Here is a 27,036-nt window from a genome sequence, read left to right as displayed (position 1 = left end):
ATTCAAGAATTTTTACTTCTTCGTGCCATTACAACACTTGCTTCTGACTCTATCCTTTGCCTGAAGAAAAGAAGCCTTGCAATTTCACCTGTAGTGCCTTTGGCTACTTCAGCATGCAATTATCCTACAGAAATGCAGAAATTGTAATCTTTTCGTCAAAAGTAAAAGAAGAAATTTGGAGAATTGTAAGCTAGCACTTTTAATACATTTTGATCTTATAATGCTTATATACATTCTTTAGGAAAAAATATAATAACTGAAAATTATGGAATCAGAAATATTCTTGGCAAAAAATCATGAGTACAGGTGGAACAACCAACTTCTTTCTGATCAACATACATTTTCCAATAGATTAAATGGTACTTTCCTCATTTTTTGTATGTCTGTAGAGCTAAAGATTATTTTTTCCTAGGTAGCAAGAGTTCAAATTCAGAAAACACAAGCAGAGCAAAGGTAGTGCTGCACTTCTCTAAACAGGGTATAGCTCCAAGTCTAAGCATCTAGTTCAGAAATTCAAAGCAGCGAAGTACAGACCAGGCAGATGCTAACAGCATTATGTTGAAGAAAGGAGTACATCTGAAATCCCAGGTTTTTTTACAGTTCAGACAACATAATGCATTTTCAGATGCAATGTGAAAAATTACTGTGTAAAATTACTGCAATGCACATGTAAATGATCCAAGGTGCAGAGAAGCCAGGTGTCTAAATTCCTCTGTATGTAACAGGCAAATTAGCTGTGGCACGAAAGAGACTTGACACGATACTTAATAATTCTTTCATACAATGCAATTTAAAACCTTTTTATTTCTTAACCACAGGATAAAAGGAACTTATATGACAAAAACCTACAGGATGCAAAACACTACTGCAGCACTGGCAAAGACCTGCTTTTCGTCAGCTAGAAGCACTGCCCCATTACATTTACAGAGGAAGTCAATAGCTTCACCCTCTGGCCTCAACATTTCAATTACACTGTGAACCCAGGGTAATTTTTACTGCTTACCACTAAAGGGAAATACACTGATTGCAAAAAACCACAGAACTCAACACATGTAGCTCTGTGGGGATGGTATCTAAGTAGATCTTAGTAATGATGTGTCACTTAGAATTACGGTCTTAAACCTCACTATGCTGGTGGCACAATTCATCATTCCAAGACTCTTAGAAAAGTCAGGGTATCCTCCAAAGGGTTAAGACAAGGAGAATGTTTGCTTCCCTAAATGCAGGAAGCATCTTAAAATCCAGAAGTTTGCTCATATTAGCACATTACCATTCATCAGCACAAAAAGTCCAACTAATAAGTTCTACTTTCCAAATGATCTCTCAAGCCTACATGACATTTCTAGAAGTGATGGGCTGGGCCAGCCTAACTGCTTACTGCTTGCCCCTTCAGTGAACCACTTCAGCCTGAGACTACTAAGAATGCCTCCAGAAGTGCAGCCAGGCCTCAGAGGAGATGGGAGGAAAACTTCCTACCTATGAACTACAAGGAACTGGTTTGTGAGAAATACCATCTTTACTCAATTCATAACAGAAACCAATTTAAAAAGCCTCACCCGGAGCTAATTCTAGAAGGAAGGACTTATTCTGATTTAGTAGGGAGCGGAGATACATTGCCCTAATTTCTAAGCCAATAAAGTAACTTTGTTTTCCTTTCAGCTTTCTATACAGGAGAAAGCTGTGCAAAATCTATTTTTTTTAAGCTTAAAAATATTTTGGGGTGTTTGCTATTAATGAAAGGGTACAAGAAGAGCCACACCAAAACTCTGGCCAATAGGGTTCCATCCCACCAAGTCGAGAGTTACTCCCAAGCCTATCTCCAATGCTGCACACAGTCACACAACTAATGTTATTTAGAAATCAGTAATAACATCCATTGATCTTATTAATAAAGGCCAAGCAAGGTGGCTGTGGTACAATGGCCTAAATCCTAACTCCACCATGTCCTTCAGATTTATCACTCTTAGAGATCCATCTTTTCTACTCCTCATTCCCAAGATACTGACAGAGAGAATTATTTACACTAAGAAGTTAAAGCACAACAAAACAAAAAAAGCAAAGGATTTCCAAGAACTGAGTTTAAAGCACAATCTCTGGAATTCCCCAACATAAGGATAAAGAAAGAAAAAACTCTAGGAAGCAGATTTGTACCTTTATTTTTTCCTGAACGCTGAAATTGAAAAAAACTTTTAATACAGGAAACACATAGACAAAACAGTCCTAAGAAAGTCAACCAGATTCCCATTTTCTTCACCCAAATTTCATCCTCCAAAGTTAGGCAATAAAGAGGAGCTGTACATTTGACCTAATCATCACCCTAGTAAAAACTCATGCTGGATGATGAAAAGCCGCATCCTCTGCGGCTATCTCACTGAAGTTCTTGAGACAGGCTGAAAACCAAGATTCATCATTTGTTTCTTTTTTTTCTTATCCCTAAACCACCTTTATCTCTAAACCAGACTAGTCCAAAATAACACAAGTTCACTGAGCTTTACTTTATACTGGAAATATAATCTTCATGAGGCATTATACAGGTGGTACTCAGGGGGGAAAAAAGGAAAAAAAAGTCCCACACCAGTGTTTTGCATTGAATCTAATTCTGATTTTTTTGAAGACGTCTACAGGCATGGACAGGTGTCCTTTTCATCACATAACTGTATTAAGAAACACCTCATTTTTATTAGAAAGAAGATGCCAGTAAGACTTTTTACAATGCAGCAATGTTTTTCTTCCCAGAAAAAGTGACAAACACACAGCCCTAATCGCAGACCCTGGAGACTGCTAATCAAAAGGCTGCTGTGGTCTTCACACAGTGAAGTCCCAGGAATCTCCAAAGAGAAAGGTTCCAGGACCTCTCACAAGCTGTTCCAATGTTTAACCACCCTAAACAGTAATTTCTTCTCCTTGTGTTCACCTGGAGCTTCCCTTACTACATCCATTTTCCTGTCCCTTCCCTTTCAAGAGGCTGAAAGCCCCATCCAGCTGCCTCCTCAGCCTTCCCTGCTTCAGGCTGAGCAAAGCTGGGCTCAGTGGCCTCCTGTCCAGGCAGGCACTCCAGGCCCTGAACGCCCTCCCTCTCTCCAGTTTGTCATGTTCCACAGAGAGGGCCAAACTCTGGGCATGGTCTTCTGGGAGGAACACAACGGCAAACAGATTGGGAATGACACCAACACAGTATTCAGAGATTACAGAGTACAAATGTTTACAAACGTGAACAGTATGGCCAACCAGATATGCTACACAAGCACAGCAACAACAATTACACCGGCAGCCCTACTCATACTGATATTAATTATTTTTTTTTCCTCTCACTGAAGTGTTGGATCAATGACCTCCAGAGCTGCAAAATCAGCATGTAATTCTCTGGCCTTTCTTAAGTCTTCTACTTATTAAAGTCTTGCCACACACTAAATGGAAAGAAACCCCAGCAATAGAGGAAGTAACAGTTCAGTAGGAAGAGGAGAGGATAAGAAGGGATGAGAGAGGCCACAGAGTGGTCCTTCTTTTCAAGATGCATGGCAGGTGTGATTGACAACATACAAAGGCACACAAAGACTTAACTGAACATGCAAAACCTAAAAACACACTAAAAACTTACTTCTATACTGAATACTAAGCACAAAGTACATCAATGAGCAACAGATTCCCTGTCTAAAAAAGCTGGATAGAATAAAGGGTCAAGGATTTTTTCATTATTTTTTTAACAGAAAAGTTCAGCACTACAGTGTAGAACTAATTTAAAAGGTAAAATTTTCCACTCTAAGGACTCCTAGTAAATATAGAATAACTGCACTAGCACTTAAAATCTCAAAGAAACTTTTAATAACTAAAGACTGATACAAACAACCTGAGACCGAAATTCAGGTACACAAGCCCAGGATATGGTACGTAAACCCACCCAAGCCAATGCATTCCAACAGACTGAAAAACTGTTCAGCCACTAACAGTATGAAAAAGAACACATACTTTTTCTGTACGAAAAAGAACACAAAAGTGTCATCACAAAAACACACAAAATGTCATCAACAAGTTTGAGACAGTCTGTGAGAATTACATTTAAAGTCTGAAATTATTATGCCACTGAAACTTAATGAAATTACCGTTTCAAGAAAAACATACCATTTTAACAAGCAAGTCCTAAATCAATCATAACATATCGGGTATCAGACTTCTGTCAGTACTCAGGGGAGCACTAATATTACAGCCAAAAAATCCTAGGAAACAAGTTATAGAAAACTATAACATTCAAAAAAAAATTAAAGAAAAACAACACAGCTGAATGTGTGGAATAGAGGGGGAAAGCAACACACTAGCAGAAACCAAGAAACAAGCAGGAGGTTTAGCAGTGGAAAACTACAGGTTGACTATTCATTATATAACAAAGTCACGTGAATTAAATTCAGAGTTGCTTATATTTCTGCAGAAAGTCTGCATTGTGCCACCACAACCTTCTTTCAGCCAACATGTCTTGACCCTTAACAAAAATTTCACCTAACATCACATCAAGCTCACAGAATATCTCAGGAATGTATTTTACCAGTCTTGTCCCAAGTGTGAGTACACACACTGTGACCCATCAATCATGAGCTACTACACACGTGCCAAGCTCCTCATTACATAAGTGACAGTGATCTGCCTGTGCAAAAATATTTGTCTCTCTTCTGGAGGCTTTTGCTTTCATTTTTTACTATGTCTGTAAAAAGACAATATATTTCCTATCCTTGTCTTTCAAGTGAGAAATTATTTTTTTAAAAAAATCACCATTCAGCAACTTCAGGTCAAATTGCAGAAGTTCCATGACCTGGGTGTGTTAGCATGAAATATCAGGGTCAAATGACAATAGGAGACCTGCACTCCACTAAGATGCAGCAAGACAAAGACAGCACAACTTACAAAATATTTCCAACCAGATTTCAAAAATTACATTAACAATACTAAACTGACATCAACAATAACTAAAAATCACTTAAATGCAGGAATACAAGCTTGTTTCAGTTTTATTTAACAGTCTTTTTCCAAACGTCTTCACTGCTTTTCTTATCAAATTTACTTCCTGGCTTTCAAATTATGTCATATGATGAAACAGATCAATCATCTAATGAAACATCCTCTTCTCTGCATTTAATTCCCCTGTACAAGTTCCTGACCAATAGCCTGTAAGGGCTTTACTTTCTACAAGACTAATTCAGAAGAATTATGTCATTCACAAAAACATATGCAATAAAATATATATTATTTTTAATCATTTTATTAACATCACAGCAGAACACAAGCAATCCAGTAGGTTTCCAGAATGTGCTAACAGTTCCTTTCTGACACCTGTGACTTATTCCAAAAAGGAACAGGCAATCTACTAAACCTCGTATTTACAAAAAAGGAAGAATTCTTGGGAGCATGAAGTTCAGGGACCACCTTAGTTAGCTACAGTGACCTGAGAGCAGAGAGCAAAGCCACATAACAAACTCACAGCCCTGGACTTCCACAGAACAGAACTGCTCACTGATCAGCTTGGAAGAATTTCAAAGGAGACTGTCCTGGACAAGAGTCCAGGCGAGCTGGTTGAATTTCATGGATCTCCTCCTACAAGCTCAAGAATGGTCCTTACCAATGTGCAAAGAATCAAGCAAAGGTGGCAGGAGGCCTGCATGGACAAGCAACAAGATTCTGGCTGAGCTCAGATGAAAAAGGGAGTGTACAAGGATCACAAGCATAATCCAGGTGATCCAGAAGAAACAAAGACACTATCTAAACATGCAGTGAAAAGGGTTAGGAAAGCCAAAGCCTACGGGAAAGCCAAAATCCACTTGGTTTTCATCTGGTACCAAACATGAGAGGCAACAAGAAAGGCTTCCAAACATACAAAGGACAAGAAGGTAGATTTATCAAGAATAAAACATACTTGATCAGCCTGATGGCCATTTGTAAAGAGTTGGCTGGCTTGGTAGGTTAGAGTAGCAGGTATTTTTTTACCTTGACATCAGGAAGGTTTTTGACACTGTCTCTTATTATGCTCCTATGGACAAACTAATGAAGTATGGGCCAAATAAAAAAGAACAGTGAACTGAACTGGAAATTGAAAGGGTTATGAACAACAGAAAGAGGTCCAGCAGGAGGCCAAGTATGAAATTAGAAAATCTATAGAAACAAACTGCAATAGAGGAAAACCCACATAAATATCACCACCACCACCCTAAATTTTACTATAAGCATGATCAAACACTGAAACATGTTGCCAGAAAAGCTGCTGAGTCTCCATACTTGTGGTCAAAACCACCCTGACACCATCCTGGACAGCGTGCTCCAGTTTACAGAACTGAATGATCTTCAGAAGTGCCTTCCAACCTCAATGATTCACTGGTACTGTGAAAACTGATTTTAAATCTGTGCTGTATCTTCAGTAGTGAGAAAGCATTTTACAGCAGCTACACAAATCGGAACTGCAGGCAAATCAGGTTCAGACTATTTTTGGTGAAGTGCTATATTCTAGCCCAAATCCCTAACATCCCCTACCTGTTCACGTCCAACACAGTCTGCAATACCCTCTGCTAACATGCACACAGGGCTTTCGAAGTAAGTACAAAAGTGTATCCATTCCTTCTCTGGCTTCAGAAACCACTTTCACAATTATAACATATAATCACATGTGCATATGGAAGGAAGGAGGAAACAGAAGAACAAATTCACCTCAATATTGCTCTCAGAGGGCCAGGAACTCTCAAGTCATAGATCTAACACTGAAGAGAGACTGCTGCAGGTACAGCAGTGGTTTCCAAGCTCCAGGCAAAATCCTGTGGGAGCTACAGAAAACAAAACCACACCAGGAAGACAAAATTCTCTTAAAACAGGCGAAGTCTGTTAATGCTGGAAGGAGACACTAGATGAAGTATAATTATACTTTAATCCATGACTTGCTACGGAAAGATGCTCATGAATTTCTTTTAGTTTTGCTTTTGGTTTTTCTTTTAGATTAAATTTACATTTTTTAAATTCACAACTTGTACTACTTTTACAACAAAGAGTCTTATCTGCCTGGTTTTGGAGACATACCTACAACACTTTCAGTTGCACACATTCAAAAAAGTAGGCCTCATTCTTCACAGATTTCCTTTAAACAGACAAGCTTTCTCACCCTCTAAATTTGAGCAAGAATAAAGGAGTTGTATAAAAAGACAAACATTTTGTTCCTGAAACAAATGTATCTACTTCCACTGAGTTTAGCTTCAATATACAGTTATTTTTACATTCTTCATATTTTCACGTTGTGACTTCACATATAACAGCATGTCAGGTTTCCTACAGCATGTATGATCTTGCACTATACAAAGAACTAGTATTTGTAGGCTTCTTACTCTAACAAGTGAAGAAATGTTAGTTGCTTGGGATATTTTTACTTAAACCTGACACTGATCTCTCCAAAAGAAGGTTTGAAGAAAGTATACAATTCAAGTAATTTATTTCTATTCTAGCACATGATACAAAAAGCAGTCAGCATTAAAGAACAGAATAGTCACAAGTGATTTTGAAAAGAATTAAAGATTTTTTCCAAAGGCTCATTTATCAGAACCACTGATCCAAAGCCTGTTGAAGTCCAGAACCATCTCCGACTGAAAAGACTTATACAGGCTATTTATGAAGTATGAATAAATGTAATTTTTCCTCTTTTTTAATATTTTAAATTAGACTTAATACTTTTTTTCACTGATTATTTAAAAAAACTTGCATTAACATAAACAACACAAGATGTCTTCTGACATATTTTTTATCATTTCTGAAATCATCTAACCTAAATCTGCACTTAAGAATAAAAAATAGTCGGGACTTCAACCATTTAAAACTTTAAATACAATGGAACTTCTCAGAACCCATTGGAACACAAAGTACAAAACAGGATAATGGAAAAATAAAGCCTCTACTGCCACTTTGTAACAGCCATTTGTAAATAAGGTAACAGAGAAAAACAGGCTTGTGAAATAATGTGCACATAGGCCAGAACAGCCTTATTAAGCAGTAAGAATAAACTGGAAGATCCTTCTCTAGTGAGTCATTCCAAAATACAACTAGTTATATTTCTTTCCCAAATGAGAAGTGTCTTTGCAATAAAGAAATCAAGTTCCACAAAAAACAACTGCACCATGGGATAAAGAATACAAAGAAGGACAACCACTGTTCCTCATGCCTTGAAAAGGTTAGCAACACTCAGTTCAGGACATATTCTCGTAATCCCAGCTTTTCCACTTACAAAAGTAGGGAAGACTAGAGGCACTTTCCAAGGAATGAAAGCTCAAGGTATCTTGGGTCCTAAGCAGGAAAGAGAAATCTGCCAGACTAGATAATCCAAGTGGGGGAAGTCACCACAGTATTAACTGAATTTAAGGTCAAGTCACTCCCACAAATCCTGGTTTTAATCTCACACAAAATGCCTTCACCTTAACTCGTTTGGTAGAAGTAATGGCTTGAATTTTTAAAAAATCCAATAATTAAAAAAAGAAAAAAAACCAAACAAACCACCACCCACACAGCAGCACACCACCAAAAAACATACCAAATAACTGCAAACAAAAAAAAAAAAAACAAACCACACTAAAACATCATTATTCACTTTTTTGGCACTACCCAAAATAAGATGATTGTGCTAATTGTGCTTCACCTCCCTTACAGCAGACACAGAACCTAACACAAAAAAAATCTCGTTTCCAAACTTCAGATTCCCATTGTGCACTGCAAAGCAGCTTATAGACAACCATTACATCACTGACTGACATTGCATCATCCAAACTTTAAGCCATTGAATGATGGCCATGAAATGTATAAAGGTTAACATGCTGAGGGAATTGCAAGGGGAGAATCTTTTTCCCAAATAAACTCACACCAGGATAGCGTGAAAAACAGGCATCACTGAATTCTTAACTGAACACAAGATTTTTTCCTAAGTTTATCCAAGTCTACGATTTAAATGAAACAAGGAAAAAATGATTCTCCACAGACAAACCTACCAGTGAGGACTGTTTACCCTGAACACGCCTTGCTGAGTAACTGTCTAATATTACCACTGTCTCTACTCACTCACATTAAAGAATTTAGTTTCTCAGTCATGAATCACTGATTACAAGACCAGAAACCATCTTAGCCACAGATGCCTTTAACATTTTAGATCTAGCTTTAAAAATAGTTTTTGGGGGTGGAGGTTATTTGTCTACCCACCCACAAAAGACAAAAACCCCAACTCAACAAAACTATTTTTGCGGCCATCTCATTTCCCAGTTGTTTAGGCAGAAGTTTACCTTTTTTTATCTTACCTTCTGGATAACTGATTTTCAGGACTCATGAAGGGGAGAAGTTTCATTTTACCAGATGGAGCTGCTCCCTCCAGTCCTTTCCCTATCCCTACATCATCCAGTCCCATTCCCTTGGAGCTATGTAGCTTGCTGGGTAGCCTCTGAAAGTGCTACTTCCTTCCCTTAAGCTGTAGAAATAGAATGAAAGAGGAGTAACTATTCCACAACAAGCAGAAGTCCCAGCAGCATCATTCACCACAAAAGAAGAAAGGAGCTTTCCACAGGATCTAAGTGGTTTGCTGAGTTTGCTGCTGCAATAAGAGCTGGAATCAAAAATTAAGTCCTGCATTGTAATGCAGTTCACTAAACAGGTGGCACAGAAAACTATTCTACAGGCAAAAAAGCACCTGTCTGACTGCAAACAAGTAGAAAAGAAATGAAAGTACAACAGCATATGTAACTTGTGTTAATCCCCAATCACCTTGAGCTCTCCATCTGGTAGGGGGGATAGAGAAAAGATGGAGTGAACACAAAAGTAGTCAATGGTGCATTTCATTTAGCTTATTAAAACTGGAGAACATTAGACCCATATGATGCAACAACTTTAACAAAACCAAGTAAAACCAAAGACATAAGTTTGGTATTTTCAAGAAGCAAAAATAGGCCCAGTTCTGAATATTTGAAAAACTCCATTTCCTGTTGCTGATCACCAACAGCTGCCTTGTTTCATCAGGCTTGGTACAGAACCTCCTGAAAGCAGAAGGAATCCTGATGAGCTATTATGGAATCAGCACTGTAACATGTAAGAACACCTGCAGATCAGATCAAAAATTCAACCAGCCCAGCTCTAATAGTGACCAAATGCTGATAGCTGTGAATAATTAGGAAAGAACATAGAAACAAGCACCACTAGACTATCCTCCCAGCTTTAATTATTCACAAATCCATAATTCATTCCACTACAAAGGTACTGAGTAACTCTAAAAGCATTGCTCTTTCAAAAATCTATCCAGGCTATGCACATGTTTTTAGCTTTTGTAATATTAAGGAGCAGAGTAACAAGTTTTAATTAATTTTTATGCAAAGGACCATCTCCTTTTGCTTGATCTCACCCCACCATGCTCATCTGACACTGCCAAGTTCTTGGTGCACATAGTAAACAGCTGATCCATAGAAATTCAATATGAAGACGGAGAATGCTACAACATCTCAGCATCACCTGTCTCCAGTCTCCTCTTTCCCAAACTGCCAAGTCCTAGCTTCTGGTTTTGATTTTGATACAGAAATAACTCCATATATTCAATTATCATAGTTAGCCTTTCTCCACAACTTTTCTGGCTCTACTGTACTGTTTCTGAGATGGGGAAAATGAAGAGAGATGGGACCTAGACACACCAGCTCCAGGTGTACTATGGATTTATATACTGAGGCATAACAGAACACATGTTCAAAATTATTAGGAAATGGATGACAATCTACTCTCTTGAACAACACCAAGCATTAAGGTGCTGTTTAATCCTTGGAGTTACCTACCAGAACATTTAAGATTTCACCCATGAGCTCCTGGTTAATCATTACCTCTCAGTATTTTATGTGACATAATACTTTGACATTTAACACACATTTTACATCAACTAGTGCTGAAGAAAATCCTTCAGCATTTCTGCACAGACAATTCATCTTTACTAATCTGAATAACTATCAGCAGGCAAAAGTTCTCTACAAAGAAAGATAACAAAAGCAGCACTTTTACCTCTCCATTGCTATTAAATTCATGAAAACAGCAGACAGTCACCAGACCTGTTTAGATACACAGCTGAATCACAGCCCCAGTCACAGTGCAAATGGAGAGAAAATTACTCAAAACCATCTACAGTTTTGAACTCACACAGAACACACCTAAAGGGCACAGGCTACAAAATGCTACTTGTATTGGCCAGCTTCCATTACACAACATGACATTTCAGAACACCTTCATACAGAAAAAGCCCTTTGTTGCACAGACTCTGCTACAAGGACCATTTTGGTTCTGTATGCAGAACCAAAATTTTAATTTGGCTTTTAAAAAGTGAGAATACTACTTCTCATGTTTTAAAAAAATTAAAATGCCATCAAAAGAGATGCAAGCAATGAACTTGTAAGGTCACCTCCATGACATCAGGATCAGAATACCAGCTTGCCAAACTGCTTACTGATACTGAATTACTCAGCATCTGATTCAGATACACAGATTGCAACGAATACTTAAGGTTGTTCCTGTTCACTTGTTTTCTTCCAAATTCCATATTATTGGTAATTTGGCAAGATGGGAAACTTTAATACCCTCAGAGCAGCACACAAGCCATTCATTCTTTTTTCCTTTAGAAAAAATTGTGTTTAAATCTCACCTCACAAGCAGCTCCAAAGCAACTTCTCCAATATATTTTATAATATAACTAAAGCATACAGAAAATGTGAGACTGTATGTAGGCAGATCCATACAAAAACAGTGTAAGTACAGAGAATGGAGCAGAAGGCCTGAAAAACTGCCATGAAAATTGATTACTCTGGGCAAAGTTTACTTACTCACCTTTTACCATGATGATTGAGGATAATAAAATTTTAAAATGCATGCAAGAATGAACAAGTCAGATTTTACAGCCATTGATGAGTAAGAAATGTTTGCAGCTATACATGAGAATGCTTTTCACTGGAGTCACAGGCTCCCTATTAATGTTGCATCAAAATTAGAAGAAAAGCACAACAACAAAGCACAAAGTGCAATGGGACAGCTTGTTCCATGAAAACTGCAGCATTTCTTTTGTAGATAACCCTAAACAGATTTTGATCTTACAAAAAATAGGTCAGAACCCACAGGAAAGAAGAGTCACCTGCTTGAGTAGCACATACTAGACCTGCTGCTTCTTTTGCTGAACAAAAAAGACAACAACAAAATGTTTCAATTCTCAATTCTTGCATCAAAAAGAAATTTTGATAGCTTTGTATACTCCAGCAAACACTGACTGACCTCTAGCCCTCTTAAACATTATGGAACTGAGGACATACACATTTAAACATGTCTAAACCACCATAGACTTTAATGAAAGAATTGTATTTCAATACCTGTCAAGCTTCTTAGGAAATCAACCTCTTCCACATTCTATTACATCTGGACAGACCTGCACAAGTTATGATGTTGTATCTTTCTCAAAAGTAACTGGAATTGTGTTATGGTTTTGAAATCCATATGACTTTAGCTCCATAAACCAGTTTTTGAGCAACACCTCTCCCTGTGCAGTTTTCCAATACAAAACTGCAACTTAAGCGGTAGATTGAGCTCCATTTTAGTTTTCAAAATTGAGTAGTTCACCCCAATGCAGTGAGTGTATCACTGAGCAGACTGTATCTATCTGCCACAAGCTAAGTGATCTGTAAGGGATTTTTGAGAGTTTAAAAGATTCTCTTTTAGCTCACCCTATGGACAGAACAAGCTGTATCCAAGACCCCTATTCACCTCGAAGTTGTAAATCACATCAGCATTTGAATCTTAGTCTTTTCTGCCCTTGCACTTAGACTAAGAGAATTGCACAGATATATTCAACAGTGACATTTAAGGAAATTTAAGAAGCTTTGATTTTTTTTTTAAACCTTTTTATTACAGGATTGTTCACTCTCTTATGTCTTGAACTTTGCAACAAAAAAAAAAAGCCTCAAATATTTAGATGAAAAACTTAACTAGAAGAGAACAAAATACAGTCCTTTAAAGGGTGGGTGTTTTCCAATGAAGTTTCAATAAGAAATAGTATTTCATCAAATTGTAAAGAGATATACATACATAGAAATAGGAGGGCACACTGCCATTTACATTAAGGAAAAAAAAAAAACTTCCAAAAATAACCACAAACCCCACAAAGCAGCCAACTAAAAAAACCAAAAACCCACAGCAAACAAACAAAAACCGAAATCCCCACACAAGTTCAGGTTTCTCTTTTCAACCTTTTTGTACCAACAGCAACTGTTATTTAGAAGCATTTAAAATTTCTCTCTTCAGTACAGTTTATGTGGTTTTCTATTGATTTCTTATCCCTGGTCCTTCAAATAGACAAATATAAACCTCAACATTTAAAATATGAAGATTATGCTATCCAGGCAACTTAGTGATGCCAGTGCAAGATTATTTCCTACAGCATATTTGCTAGTGCTTAATGCAGTCCATACTGTGTGTCCTAACACATTATGCAAATGAGAGACACATGAAAGAAAATGTCTATCTCAGAGTGCCCCCCTCCACCAACAGACAGTCTGTAATTAGCCATGTCCTCTAAGGAGGCACCTCATTCACCAAAGCAGCAGCTGCTGGCAAATTAAAATAAAGACATTTAGAACAAAAATAAGCCTACTACCTACACTCCCAGAGGTGTATACTCAGAGTTGCAAGCCAGAGTCAAAATCTAAACAGCTGTTTGTGTTTTTCCAGAATGCCCACACAGAACCTCTCGTGCCCAGCACCAAATATTTACTAAGGTGATTTGTATCAGGATCTCTCAAACAGGCTGTAGAGAGCTGCAGCAACAGATCCCAAGGCTTCACTAAAACACTTATCTACAAGTTCTCAGTGCAAAAATCTAGAACAGAAAATATAAAGCAGCAACACCTTCTGCTGAACACAATTCCCAGGCATACAGAACAACAAGGTACACCAATTCAGAAAAATGCAGTGGTTCCAGCCCCCCAGCACAGGGATGCAGAGAACAAAGCATACAGTTGTGCCTAATCTTTACCATCCTATTCCCAAGTGATCCAATCACTAAACTCCAGTATCACCTCCCCGGAAGAGTTCTCTTCAAATCCAACAGCAGTCATCAAACAGTACATTCAGAAAATTGTTTCCCTGTTACCAAAGTAAACAACAAAACAGGGAGAAGCCAAAGTTCCTATCTAACTAGTGTAAATGAAAAATGCATTTCACCATGGTTTAAAAAAACAAAAACAAAAACCAAAAACAAAACCCATACCAAAGAAGAACAAAAAAACAAAAACAACCAAAAAAACCACCACACCACAGACAAAGCCTTCCCATTAAATAACCTTTATGTACCCAGGAACTGTATACATAAAACAGCTTAATCCCACCTTGCAACTCCAAGATTATTCACTTTCAGGTTTACAAGGTGTGTCAGGCCTCTGATATGAACACAATCAAAGCCTGTTTGATGTCACTGCTCCTACCCATTATACTTCTACGGTGTGCCTACTACTGGGTGACGGGCAAAAAATATCATGGAGCGCCTTTGCAAAAAAATTAAAATTACAAGACATAAGAAGGATTTGGACAGCAGAAAAGCACGGCATTTACAATAATCTACATTTCATATTATAAACAGGCAAAGTGTTACAAGATTTCTGTAGAAAGAAATCAATCTAACCAGACAGCATAACTCACATCCACTGTCTGCATACTATGCTTAGCATAACATATTTTTAGTATATATCCATTATCTATTGTGGCAAGCAGACAAACACTTCCTCTGTAGCAAGGCCCTAAGTTCAAGGTTTTGACGAGATCATAGGCTCTGACAGCTTCCACAATCATGGAATTGTATCTAACAACCCACAACCCACCAGACTGACTTCTGGAGTACTGTCAATTCAGATTGTTTCAATGTAATTTAGAAGCCTCAAAATTTACACCAAAATTTAACTCATGCTTTTTTAAAAACAGTCACTCCTGTTAACCACAATAAATAAATCTTGTTTTCATTTAACACCACTGCATAATTTTTTATATCTGCTTCCTATTCCATGCAATTTAGCACACAAACAACTGCAAGGAAGAATAGCATTCAGCCTCTGAATGCTAGAAAACCTCAATTTTTTCTTCCATTTGTTATCAGAGAAAAAAAAACAAAACAGCAGCTACAAAGCACCAGCTTAGCCTAACACTGCTACTTAGACTTCCATGGAAAGATAATTTTTTTCACTTAGTAAGGCTCACAGGTTGTACATGTTTATATTATAATCATCATTTACACAGCCACATATGCATGTAGTCAGAGAATTACAGAAAAATATACCAGCTTTTACTCTTTTCAGAGTCCATACTGTTCAGTTATGATTTGGTTATCCACTTCAGTAAGATGTTTTCAAAGATACAAGAGGGAAAAGTTCACGATGAAATAGCTCCTCTTCCCCAACTGTTCTCTCAATTGTTTTTGCATGTAAGTAAATACAAATTACATTAAATAATACGTCTGAAGTAGCAGATGTTATTTTTGCATCTTAATAAAAATCATTAAAAATAGGTTATACAGATAAAGTCAACTTATCTGTTAAAGCTTTGATGTTTGTCAAACCTGTTAAAGAAAAAAGTTCAGTTGTATAATGCATATACTGCATGCAGTAAGAGCAGTTATTTCATGTAGACACAGTTCTTCAAGATACTTTCAGTCCATTGCATTTCTCTTGCAAAAGTTTTGGGTTTTTTTTTTTCAGACAACTATACCAAAGTGGTACAGTCAGCAAAGTTGTGTAACTGGAAAGCAAGAAGTCACCTTAGAAAAACACAATAAACACAGCTACATTAGAAGGCAGATACTTTCATTTGCTTGAAGGAACTACTTCCTGCTTCATACTGTCACTTATCAAGTACGTAACATTTCTTCATGGAAGAGATCCATGTTTTGTCAAATTACCCTAGGTTTATGCTGACATAAATCAGAGCAGAAGTCAGCATTATGCTTGCATGATTAAACAGGATTTGACTCAAGCTTTTTCAACAGTTGCAACCAAAACTCCAGGCAAGGCTGGTATTTATACCGAATTTATTACATGGAAGCTCTGTGCAGAATTCTCTATCACCCCAAGTAATGTACACTTTTAACAATTAGTATTGTGTACTATTAGACATATAAAATTTTACAAATGGATTTTTCTAATTCTGATCTTTAACGTTAATGATTAAACCTTCCAGCCTCTGAGTATTAGGCATAGAAAAAGCATCAATACCCAACAACACAGAGTTCCAGAACAGTTCACATGTTTACAGGCACAATTACAGAAAGACTGACATTCTGCTCTGACAGTAGAGAGACATAACATCTGGGAGTCACCACTTGTAATTTACTAATGTCATCCCAACTGGGTTGTTAAAATAGTAAACGATCTATTCATTATTGTAAGCAAGAAGGCAAATGATTTTCTATTTTTAGTGCCATCACTGCCCTTCTCTGGTTCCTGACCCAGCACATGCTTGTCTTCAGTTTACGCAGTTGCACACTCTCTGATAAGGTGTAGGAGTAAGAATATTGTGGGTTTTCTTCTTCTCTGAAACTGAACACTTGTGATTACAAAGCAAGTACTGATCAACTGCCTTTTTTTTTTTTTTTTTTTTTAACAGAAGTCTTTGGAAATGTATTCCAAACTTTCGACAAATACAGACGCTCTTAGGAATCACTAAAGACCGTTCACTATTCCTAACAACTCATCTGCTAAGCAAAACAAAAACACGTAACCAAACCAAAAGAAAAATATCAGTCTTAATAAAATTATTTGATAAAGTATTTTTAGTATTCATTTTATTATTCATAAACTGAGGATATAGTATTGTTAAGAATAAAAATTTGGCTTTTAAGGCCACACACACAGTGCTTAATATTTTCTTACATCTGCATTTAATATTCAGAACGTACTTTTAATACAGATTAACAGTAAACTATACCACAAAGAGACAAAGCACTTCTTTAAACACAAAACAGTAGGAACAGAAAAGGAAAAAAAAAAAAAAAAGGCACTTTTTCCTTTGGCTTTCTAGGCAAAGGATGGGAAATTAAATTTACACTAACGAAGGCACCAGTTCCAGCCTGGAATCTGGACAGACCTGTAGGTGGGATGTTGTGACTGAAGCAGTACTGCCTGTACCTCAGCAGGGCTTAAACTCTCCAGCAAAATACTGCTACAACCTGACGGAACAGAGATAGCCAACGCTTATTAATCTAAAAGCCAGAAAGAACACGCTCTCACTTATCTGTCCTTATGAACATAAGCCCAGCAATTCTTCCATTTGTAAACGTGTGTCAGATTTCAAACAGAATGGCAAACAGCCCTGAGAGTCCCTGGCCCTCTCTGCCAGCTCCCTCAGGAGCCCAGAATACGTGACCTGTCCCTTTGAACAGGCGCTCCATGTACAGATAGAGCCTGCAAGCCTGAATGTGCAATCTTTGTTCGCAACAATCATTTCACTGAAGGGGCTCTGTACTGAGAAAGACCACCAGGTACAGTGTCAAAGGGAAAACAAAAAAAAAATTAAGTGAAAATAAAAATAGAAAACATAGCAAGGCGTGACCAAACAATATCAGAGTAGGCAGGGGTCCAAAACAAAACACAATTATCAACCAACATACATGGTATCCAGATCCAGAGGACTCAAATTGCATGTCCTCTATTCTCCTACCTGCGTACACAAAGACCCCCAGAAGCACCACTTCTCAGTCAAACATTCCCTTTCTTAGTCTGACCACTGATTTTGAAAATAGAACACAAGCTTTTCAGTTCTTGCTCAAACCTTGATGACCACAGTTGTCCATTTCCAAAAACTTAAACTGATTGAAAGTCCTAATTTCTGTTGCAACTCCCTTAACTTGGTGAACAACAGCTATGCCTGGAGTCTTCCTCATGACAGCCTGCTGTGTGTATATCTAGACCTAAGCACTAAATGTAGATTACTTAATTACTACATTATAATGCAAACACCATATGGGATCCATTGTCCCAAAAATATAAATCATCTCCCAAAATTGCTAATACCTTGCACATCAGTATTAGAGTACTAGAAATCCCTGCAACTGCAGCAATTTTTTTGAAACCTGAAGTCCCTTTTTATAGTAATTGTTTTTCATTAAAGGTGTTTTCTGATTTTTTAAACAGTGAAGTCATTCTTACTGTTTAATACAAACATGAGAGACTTCAATTAAAGGGATTTTTTCACATACAGCACATGAAGCAGTGTACAGTAACTATTACATCAAATGAACAGAGCAGATGTCAAGCCACAAATTCTCACTCTCTGGGCATTTTACACAAATCCGTGAAAGTAAAACTGCAAGACAATAAACTGAACTTTAAAACATGCAGTAGTTTTACATGAAGGCAACTGAGAACGCACTGCAACCTTGATCAGACATTCACCAGGGCTGTCTAAGTTCAAGCGAAGATTACATCAGGCCTGCTGTGATTAAGGCAATCACAGGTCCCAGCGCATGCTTTCTACCAGTTACATTTTAACTCCAACATGTAAGTACCTGGCAAAACAACAGGCAGAGCAGTCCATTTTGCAATTCCACGCCTATTAGTAGTCCTCAATTAGACAGCTTTAACACGATGAGCTCCAATAGTGCCACAGGCCTTGTTAAGGCTTACTGCCACAAGGAGAGGTAGATTATGACAAGGGCCAGTGCCAAAGACCAGAAGTTTCAATGTTACAGAATCAAAAAGAAGATATTAATTTTTACCCTTGGATGTGCAGTTTTCTCCTTCCTCCCACACTACCTGAACAGTACTGAAGAACAGGTTCTCCAAACATGGCACTGTGTTTCAGCTGTATTTTATCACAAAGTCTTAACATCTTCTGTGCTCTTCCTTAAGACTGATTTTATCCTCACCTAACCCACCTGGCTTTAAGAGACTGTGGGAACCTCTTAACTGAGGTGACAGCAGAAAGGAAAATCCTACAATACCATATGTGACACTTCCAAAACAAGGCAAAAAGGTGAATTCAAGATAGCAGTAAACTAAAACTCAGTGTCCTAAGGAAAAAGAAAGTCACACAAAATAAAAAAACACAACCAAACCAAAAATCACTCACACTTTTAAATTAAAGTTCCGTATGCCTAAAAATCACTCAATTATATTTCAACTTCAGCAAACAAAAGGGGGAATATCTACATAAAGGGCATGTATTTCACAGCCCTGTGTGTATTTATAACATACATACTCTTATTTTGAGAGATACAAAATCAAGTTTGCCTTTGTAAGTAAAGTTTTAAGACAAATCCAAAAACAAATCTACTGAAGCTGTTATATGTATTTCGTTGAATCCAAAGTTAGTAGCTGTTTCAGGGACATTACTATTTATAGGGAGCACAGAAGGATCAGGCACGGTTCTGTGTTAAAAACTTTGTCTTGCAAGTCAAAACATGCAATGGTGCCACCATAGGGCATGCTATTAAGTTTCTGAACTAAACACACAGAGGACCGTTCCAGCAACAAATGCTATGGATAGAAATATCCTTAATATAAGCGGCTGCGGACAGACAGGAGAGTGGCAAGCACTGGGTACAGGCAGACAGAGGCCAGACCCTTTATCTACTGAAAATCACCACGACAGAAATGTGACAGGCACGAAGCCGTACTCCTGAGCGCCCAGCGAGGCGCTCCTCCAGGACGGGCAGGTCGGGCGTGGGAGCGACACGCCACGCTCTGCCCGCGGGGCCGGGGGGCGAGAGGCCCAAGGGGCGGCCCCGGGGAAACCTCGTCCCGAGGGCGAGGGCGGCGGCGGCTCCGCGGGGCGGGAAGCGGAGCCGCCGCCCGGCCCGTGAGGCAGCGAAGGCGCCGCCGCCTCCTGGCCCGGGAGCGGCGCCCCGAGCGCGCGGCGAGCGCTCGGCCGGGCGGCCGCCTCCTCTCCGCGGCTGGGGAACCGCACCACTCCCAGCGTCCAACTCCCAGCAACTCCGGGGCGGGCGGGCGGGCAGGAAGAGTGGGAGGGAGGGAGAGCGGGAGGGAGCGGCCATTAAGCCCGCTCCAGCCAAGCCGTTCCCCGCGGCGGGAGGCGGCCGCCCGGCCCGGCCCGCGCCCCGCCCGCCTCTGCCGTTCCTACCTGGCCGCCGGCACCGCTGCCGCCGCCCGGGGGGGGCTCGTTGTCTCCATCTCCGTCGGGTGGCCCCGCTGCCCACCGGGTCGCCATTATTTCATTCCCGGTTACAAAGGAGGCGCAAATCCTCTGGAGCCCACATCGGGGAAGGGAAGGGACGGGAGGAGGGAACCAACGCCAGAGCCACTCGCACACACCAGGCGAGGCTCGGCCAGCCCAGCCCCGCCGCCGGGGGACGGGTCGGCCCCTTCACGCGGTTGCCATAGGGAAGAGCACCGGAACGACCCTGGGCTTCAGCTACGCTCCCCGGCTGCTGCCTTCATGGCTGGAGGAGAGAGAGCAGATGTGTCAGTCCTCGGCGCGGGGACGCCGCCGCCTCCGCCGCCCGTCCCTTGTTAGGCTAATTGCACCCACTCCGTCATCTTCCTCTTCCTCCGGCTCCTCCTATCCAGAGCCCCAGCCGCGGGGAGGAGAGGGCAAGCGGGGAGAGGCGGGAGGTGTCCGCTCCTTCCTACTTCACTACACGGCGCCGGAGGGAGCGAGGACGGAGCAGCGCTGTCCGGGCAGCCCCGGTCGGCGGGGGCGGTAGGGCCGCTCCCCGCCTCGGCCCAGCCGAACTTTGATCAACTGGTGGACGAGGAGGACGGGACCGGGGGCCGAGGAGCCGCTCGATCTCCGGGCCGGGCGGAAGCCGCCGCCAGCTCACGATTCCCGCCCCGGCTGTATCCAGCGGCGTGCTGGGGCGGGGGGCGGCAGCAGAAAGCGCACAAGCCCCGAAGAAGAAGTGGCAACAAAAGACCCCTCAGACAGCAGCGAGGCCGTGCCGAGCTTTTGTCTCTTGCGCGGGTCTGCCCCGCTCGCAGGCCGCTCCCTCCCCCCGTCTACGTAGCCGGAGCCGTTCGCGATCAGACCACCGCGCCCCACGCCCCGCCCGCGCCCCTCCCTCGGGCCTCCCCCCGCACAGACGTTGCTTCGCTTCGACAGCGGCAGCCGGCGGCCGCTGCGGCCCCGCCGGCGGCAATTGGGGCGTCTCGGCGCTGGGGCCATCGCGCCGCGCCAGCTGCGCCCCCCCGTCCCCCCGGGCTCCTCCTAGGGCTCCTCCGGCTACCTGGGCACTGGCCGGGTTCGGCGGGGGGGGGAGTGGCGGGGCACTCCAGCTAGCGCCCTCCCGAAGGCACGGGGCTCTGCGCGGCTGTGCCGCCTCGCCTGTGCCGCTCACCGCGATCGCCTCCCCGGGCCCTAGCACGGCCCCCCTTCTGCCCCGACCCAGTACAGCCCATCTCCAGGCAGGCCCCGGGGCAGTCGCAGCGCCGCAGCCGCAGGCAGCCCCCTCCCTCACAAGAACAGGGGTGACCATCGCCCCCAGCCCGCCGGGCCGGCAACGCGACCCCGCGAAGGGCGGCGCCGCCCCACGGCCCTCCAGCCAGCCCCTCTCCCCCGGCGGCCCGCGGGACTCCTGCCCTTGCCCCCGCCCCGCCGCTCCCGGCGCTGGCGGCTCCCGCTGCCTCTGCTGATGGGGGAGCATGTCCCCTTCCCCTGCCTCCCGACTGGCGGTTTCTCTTCCCTCCAAAAATCCACCCACCTTCTCGGACGGCACCGCGAGGGCAGGAACTAGCTCCCGGCTGCCGTCCAGGGCACCCGCCCTGCGGCTGGGGAGCGCAGAGCCCCGCCGGCCCCCGCCCGCCAGCGCGGCCTGGGGCGGCGGCGTTTGCTGCTGCTTCCCTGGGCGTTTTCGGGCGGTGATCCCACAGCAACGATCTCAGACTTTCCGCCCTAACGCAGGATTTGGTACTTCTGCCGCCAGCTCCACCTGCACCTGGCTTCGGGAGGACCGAGACCGCCACCGCCTCTCGGCTGGCTTTGGACTGTCTCGGCCGAAGCCGCCCCTGAGCCTGTGGCGGCGGCGGGGGGGCGAACTTGGTTTTGTTGTAGCCACGAAGGCGGTGAACACAGACATTTTCTATACTTTATAATCATCGGAATATGTGATTTGAAATTTCTTTTAGGTTTTTAGGATGGTGTTTTCCAGCCTGGAGATCGGACAAGTAAGGTCTCTGTGGCAGGGAACAAAGAAAAACAAAGCATTTGCAAGAACTGGTAAAGAATTGAGTGAAACAAGGACTGTGTCTAGTTTATGTTCTGAAAACAATAGTAATGTTTTGGGTTGTGGTTTTTTTACTGTGCTACCCTTGCCTATGAGATCGAAATCTCTGAAAAGAGGTGCCTGTCCTGGTTATCCATCAGCAACTTGCATTGTCAGCAGGGGTGAGTACTGGTATCCAGAGAACTGAAGAACAAGCTTATTTCCAGTAGCTGGAGGAAAAGTCTCAAGGCCCATGTGCTAATTATTGTCAAACAAGGTCGCATCTGCTGAGTTTAAAAGGGTGTTACAACTCACAGCCTGTCACACTGATTCAGGTGCTGGCCACAATATTGCATGTTGCTGTGGCTCTCATAAGGCATATACATATAGTTGAAAATGTGTGATAGTTTCTGAATTTGGGTTGCTCATAAATTTCTGATGTTAAAGACTACTTTATGGTTGAACCTGACCTGGACCAGAGATTACATACACATATTTTGAATAAGCATACTGCTCTGCATCTGGCAATCTACAGGAAGGTTCTCCCAGCTCACCGTCCTACAACATTAAAAGATTTATTTGCCATCCAGACCCAGAGAAAACTGTTATAATATTGTTTGCACAATGGTTGTCAAGAAATTGAAAAGACCAGAATTAAAATCGCTTGAGATTTTTGAAGAGTGGAGAAGGGGAACAATTGGGACACTTCTGTTGAGATTCTGTTATCAAACAGAGCCAAGAAGTGTAGCTATATGCTCAGCTGTGTATTGTTCTTTGCACTGGAGTCATCATGACAATCTGCAGAACACCATCAAGAATCCACAATGTATAGAAAATCAGTTCATGTACTCATAATAATTTTTTTAATAGGAGACGTATTACTGCCTCCAAATCTAAATTAGCATCAGAACTAATACCCATATAGAATGTTGTCAGATTTACAAAATGTCTTGGGGAGATTGAACTACAAGTGGGCTCTGAGTATAGTGTCTAACAAGTCTCCCTATCAGCATAGCTACATCAATACAGAGACAAATCTTCCAGTTTTATTTTTTTACATTGTCAATCAATTTCTCTAGCTTTAGCTTTCAAACTTTAACAGGGAGATGAAAATATAACATAGGAAAATTTGATCCTAGAATCACTTACTACTTCACTGCTAGGTTGAGAGAGTAGATCTCATTATTGACTGAGACATTTATATTTGTGTAATTATCAAAAGAAAATTCAGGCTGCACAAACCTTTGTTAAACTTTGTATTTAATTTTCTTCCTCATATTACAGTGTTCTATTTTTTTAGCAGTAGATGTTTTTATTCAAGGCACTGGACTGTTTTAGGACTCTCCTGTATAAGACTATCTCACTGTAATTTTTTTGTTGTAAATATGGTGTCATAAGTTGTCAAGCTTGAAGAAGGACACAAACTTTCAGAAATGTGCTCAGTATCTTGGATTCATAATACACAAGCAAACCTTTGAGTTCCCAAATCATCCTCGAAACTTATTTAATAGAAGAGGTTGCAAAAGCAGAAATAGGGTAACTGAAAGCTATAATTTCACTTTCTCACCTTCCAGTCTGAAGGTGTTGACACATACTCACTTAGCAGGCAGCTGCAGCAGCTTAAAGTGTTAGCACTGTCCTACTGTTTATTATCACTCCTTGCTAAAGAGTATCATCCCCACAGGAGAGCTGCTGCAGACATCTTTGAGCACATCTCAGATGCTTCAGTGCAAAGTCTAGCAGCTAATTTAAATTGCCCAGGTAGGCAGAGTTAAACCTGTCTTGCAGTCTGGGGGCTAAGGTGTACCTAGTCACTCTCTTCTGCCTATTCTGCTGGGTCAGTGGTGGCACAATTATTGGGCTCTGTCTTCTTATACAATCATTTGCTGAGTGAATGTGTTGATGTGTTGAGAATATAGATATTCTAGAGGCTAATTTGCGGACATCAAAATTCACTTGGCCAGGTAGACTGGAGCACTGAATTTCATTACACTAAGTATGGTTTTGGTGGCTGCCTCCTTTCCAGATGGTGCATAGCACCTGCCTCTAGCAGGGCACAGGGGCATGCCTTTCTCTCACATGCACACGTGTCTAGACCTGTAACCTGCACTCAGGTGAAGCAATTCATTTGCCAAGCAGTTCTGTTGTCCTTGCTATCTTGAAGGCTCTCTCATTTCTCGCCACCTGCAGCCCACCATGATATGTCAGACCTGAGGTGCCACAGGCACTGAGGAGACCCAGCCATAGCCAGTCCCAAATGCCCAGCCTTTGGGTTAGACAACAACAGGAGCGGAGAGAAAAAGAACTTAAAGTGAGAGCAGGTTTTTTACAGGACTCTTTAGATTAGATTAGTGTGGAGTACCTGAGTAAAATAGATTAGATAGGCAGCTGTAGGAGATAGCAGTAAATCTTGGGTATTTTGTGCTAGGATAAGGACTTCTCTCCTAAGGAGAAGTCTGAAAAGTTAAATAGGAAAAGGTCCAAGTTTAAGAGGGCCTGAGTTTAGGGATGAAAGGAGGAGTGAGTGGGCGGACATACGCCTCAGGCGAGTAGATGTTTGTACTGATGTTCGCCCTTAGAAATTGTCACTTGTAGGAGCTGCTGAGGTAATGATCATTTTGATTAGAGTTTCTGCTATAGTTGCCAGTGGCTTTAATCTCGCCATCAGGGCCTGCTTTGAGAAGTTCAGGCTGAACCTGGACACCTCTGTTATGTTGTTTTGGGCATAAGAAATAACTTTGCAGGAAGTGTTTGCAAGCACCACAGTGTGCCTGGCTACAGGCTTTTCATCACTGGCATCAGTCTAACAGCGTCCCTGCTCCCCAAAGATGCTGACAGGTGCCCAAGAATGATTCAGTAGATTCTTCCCAACATGGGGATTTGAGGATTGGATTACACATACATTTTTCATTCACTGGTACTTCCAAGATACTGCAGATAATAGTCAGTCCCTCCTAGATATGTAAAAGCCATGAAATCTTTACCGTAGCTACACAGTAATGTGACCATTGTCTGCAACTGCATTTGCTTTACAGATTTTTGCATTGAAATTCCTGTGATTCAGTCATGATACAGGAATCTGTTTCCTGTCCAGCACTAGTACAGTAGTCATCTTAGACATCAGTAGTGATGGCTATTTTCGTGGTAACCATACCACAATATTCCCCTTTCGTTCTATAGATGTTCCTATCACCAATACTCAGCAATAAATGTCATTGCTGCCATGCCTACATCTTGGCTCCCCTTTTGCACTGAACCTATACAAATGTGTTTCCTTTCTTTGATTTCAGTCTTCTCTTCACAGGAGATCACATGTTCCTCACTTGGCCCTGGTTACCAATGCTTTTAAAGTGCTCAGAACACTGCCAGAGAGAATTGCAGCAAGGCCTACCACTGGGTCCATAGTGAGAGAGAGGGTTTTGACATCCTGAAGCTTCAGTCAGCCATCTCCATCAGTCACAGGGTGTTAGGCAATACCTCCTAGAAGTAACACAATTTTAAATGCATACAAAATTCTGCAAGAATACTCTCAGGGAAAATCACTGCCTGGGGATGCCAACAGAGAGTAACATTGCAGTTGGGTAGAAGTCTGGACATCTAGTTCTTATCCTGCTGCACTGTAAGGAGAAAGGAGCCATTTGGCTTCTGGCATTTGTCCACTTTGGGGAACCAGCTACCTGTTCTATGAAACCCAGTGTCTTAGATGATGTGTCTTCTGCTCTTCAGTGCAGTCTTCTCAGACAACAAAGCTGCGCTGTAAAGGAAGATCTGTGTCAGCATGCCGCTCCTGATGTGGAGAGAGTAACAATGTCCGAAGCACAAAGAGAAGCCAGAAGTGGACAGGAAGATGACTGTTCCTCCTGGCCAGCATCCCTGATCCATTGCCAGTCTTCCTGAGCTGGACCCAGAGGTGTTTGTGTGAGGCTACCAATGTGCCCCTGCAGTGCAGGCTGGCACAGCTTTTACAGCAGTAAGCCTCAGCTGTTCACACAATCATCCCTGCTATTCTGAGTCTGGAGCTGGGTACATTTTGGTGGGTTTGCAGTATTAGTATTTCAGCTCAGATCACAAACTTAGTACTCTGTAAAAAAATACAAAGTTGTTCAAGCCTGCAGGAATTTACTATCATCCAGCCAGGGACAAAAACAATTTTGAGTATAATTCAGTGAGCCCAGGAGAATGGGTTGCAGTACAAAATTTGAGCAAGTGAGATTATGGTTAGGAGGAGCCCAGCAGAACTCACTGAAGACTTTTAACTTGGGTTCCTAGGAATGAAAATCTACTGGCACACTCTGAAACCGTGAACAGAGTAAAACATGTTTTTCATGCTTTGCTGTTGGAAACTGTCACTGTGGAGTAACAACAGTGACAATATTTCTATCCTCCTGTTATTATATCCTCCTGTTTTCGGAGGATTTCCTAATTTTTTAAAGGTCAAGGGGAAAAAAACCACTCCAGTCTTTTCTGCATTCACTTAAACTATCTACATTCTTTCATTTGTTTTAAATTAGAGGAGCCAGAATCTAACAGATAAAGTCATCGTCCTCATTTCTGCTGAGGGTTTATTCACATTAGATCAAACAATGTTAACTTGTTTGAGAAAGCCAGCAGGGACTATTACATGTGCAGCATTTTCCCTCAGAAACCCTCCCCTCCCACACACACACAGTTTAGAAGAGTTCAACACAATAAATATCCAATCTAAAACTGGCCATGACAGCAAAGGTTTAAGTGCCTGAATGACAGAGAAAAGTGAAATGACGATTTGAGTCACCTTAGCTCCTCTACTGAAATAACAGCTCTGTGTTTGGTTCTGTGCTTCTGACTGGAAAGTA

The 27,036-nt window shown here is 41.5% G+C and overlaps 1 protein-coding gene across 7 annotated transcripts in view; it reads right to left on the bottom strand.

Annotated features, from left to right (window-relative positions):
• Window positions 1-22,048, bottom strand: part of ARHGAP21 (Rho GTPase activating protein 21) — a 114,184-nt gene extending 92,136 nt beyond the window's left edge. For 4 of the 7 annotated variants that reach the window (XM_038129645.1, XM_038129643.1, XM_038129642.1 and 1 more), the window contains exon 1: window positions 20,125-20,519. In XM_038129645.1, the coding sequence (XP_037985573.1) occupies window positions 20,125-20,211 (87 nt within the window). In that variant the 5' untranslated portion in view covers window positions 20,212-20,519. The other 3 variants (XM_038129636.1, XM_038129638.1, XM_038129637.1) reach the window with 3 other exon arrangements.
• Window positions 22,049-27,036: the final 4,988 nt, after the last annotated feature.

The sequence above is a fragment of the Motacilla alba genome, chromosome 2, assembly GCF_015832195.1.
Source record: "Motacilla alba alba isolate MOTALB_02 chromosome 2, Motacilla_alba_V1.0_pri, whole genome shotgun sequence".
Taxonomy (NCBI): Eukaryota; Metazoa; Chordata; class Aves; order Passeriformes; family Motacillidae; genus Motacilla; species Motacilla alba.
The sequence above is the reverse complement of the archived record's forward strand: the minus strand, read 5'-3'. Positions and strand labels throughout refer to the sequence as shown.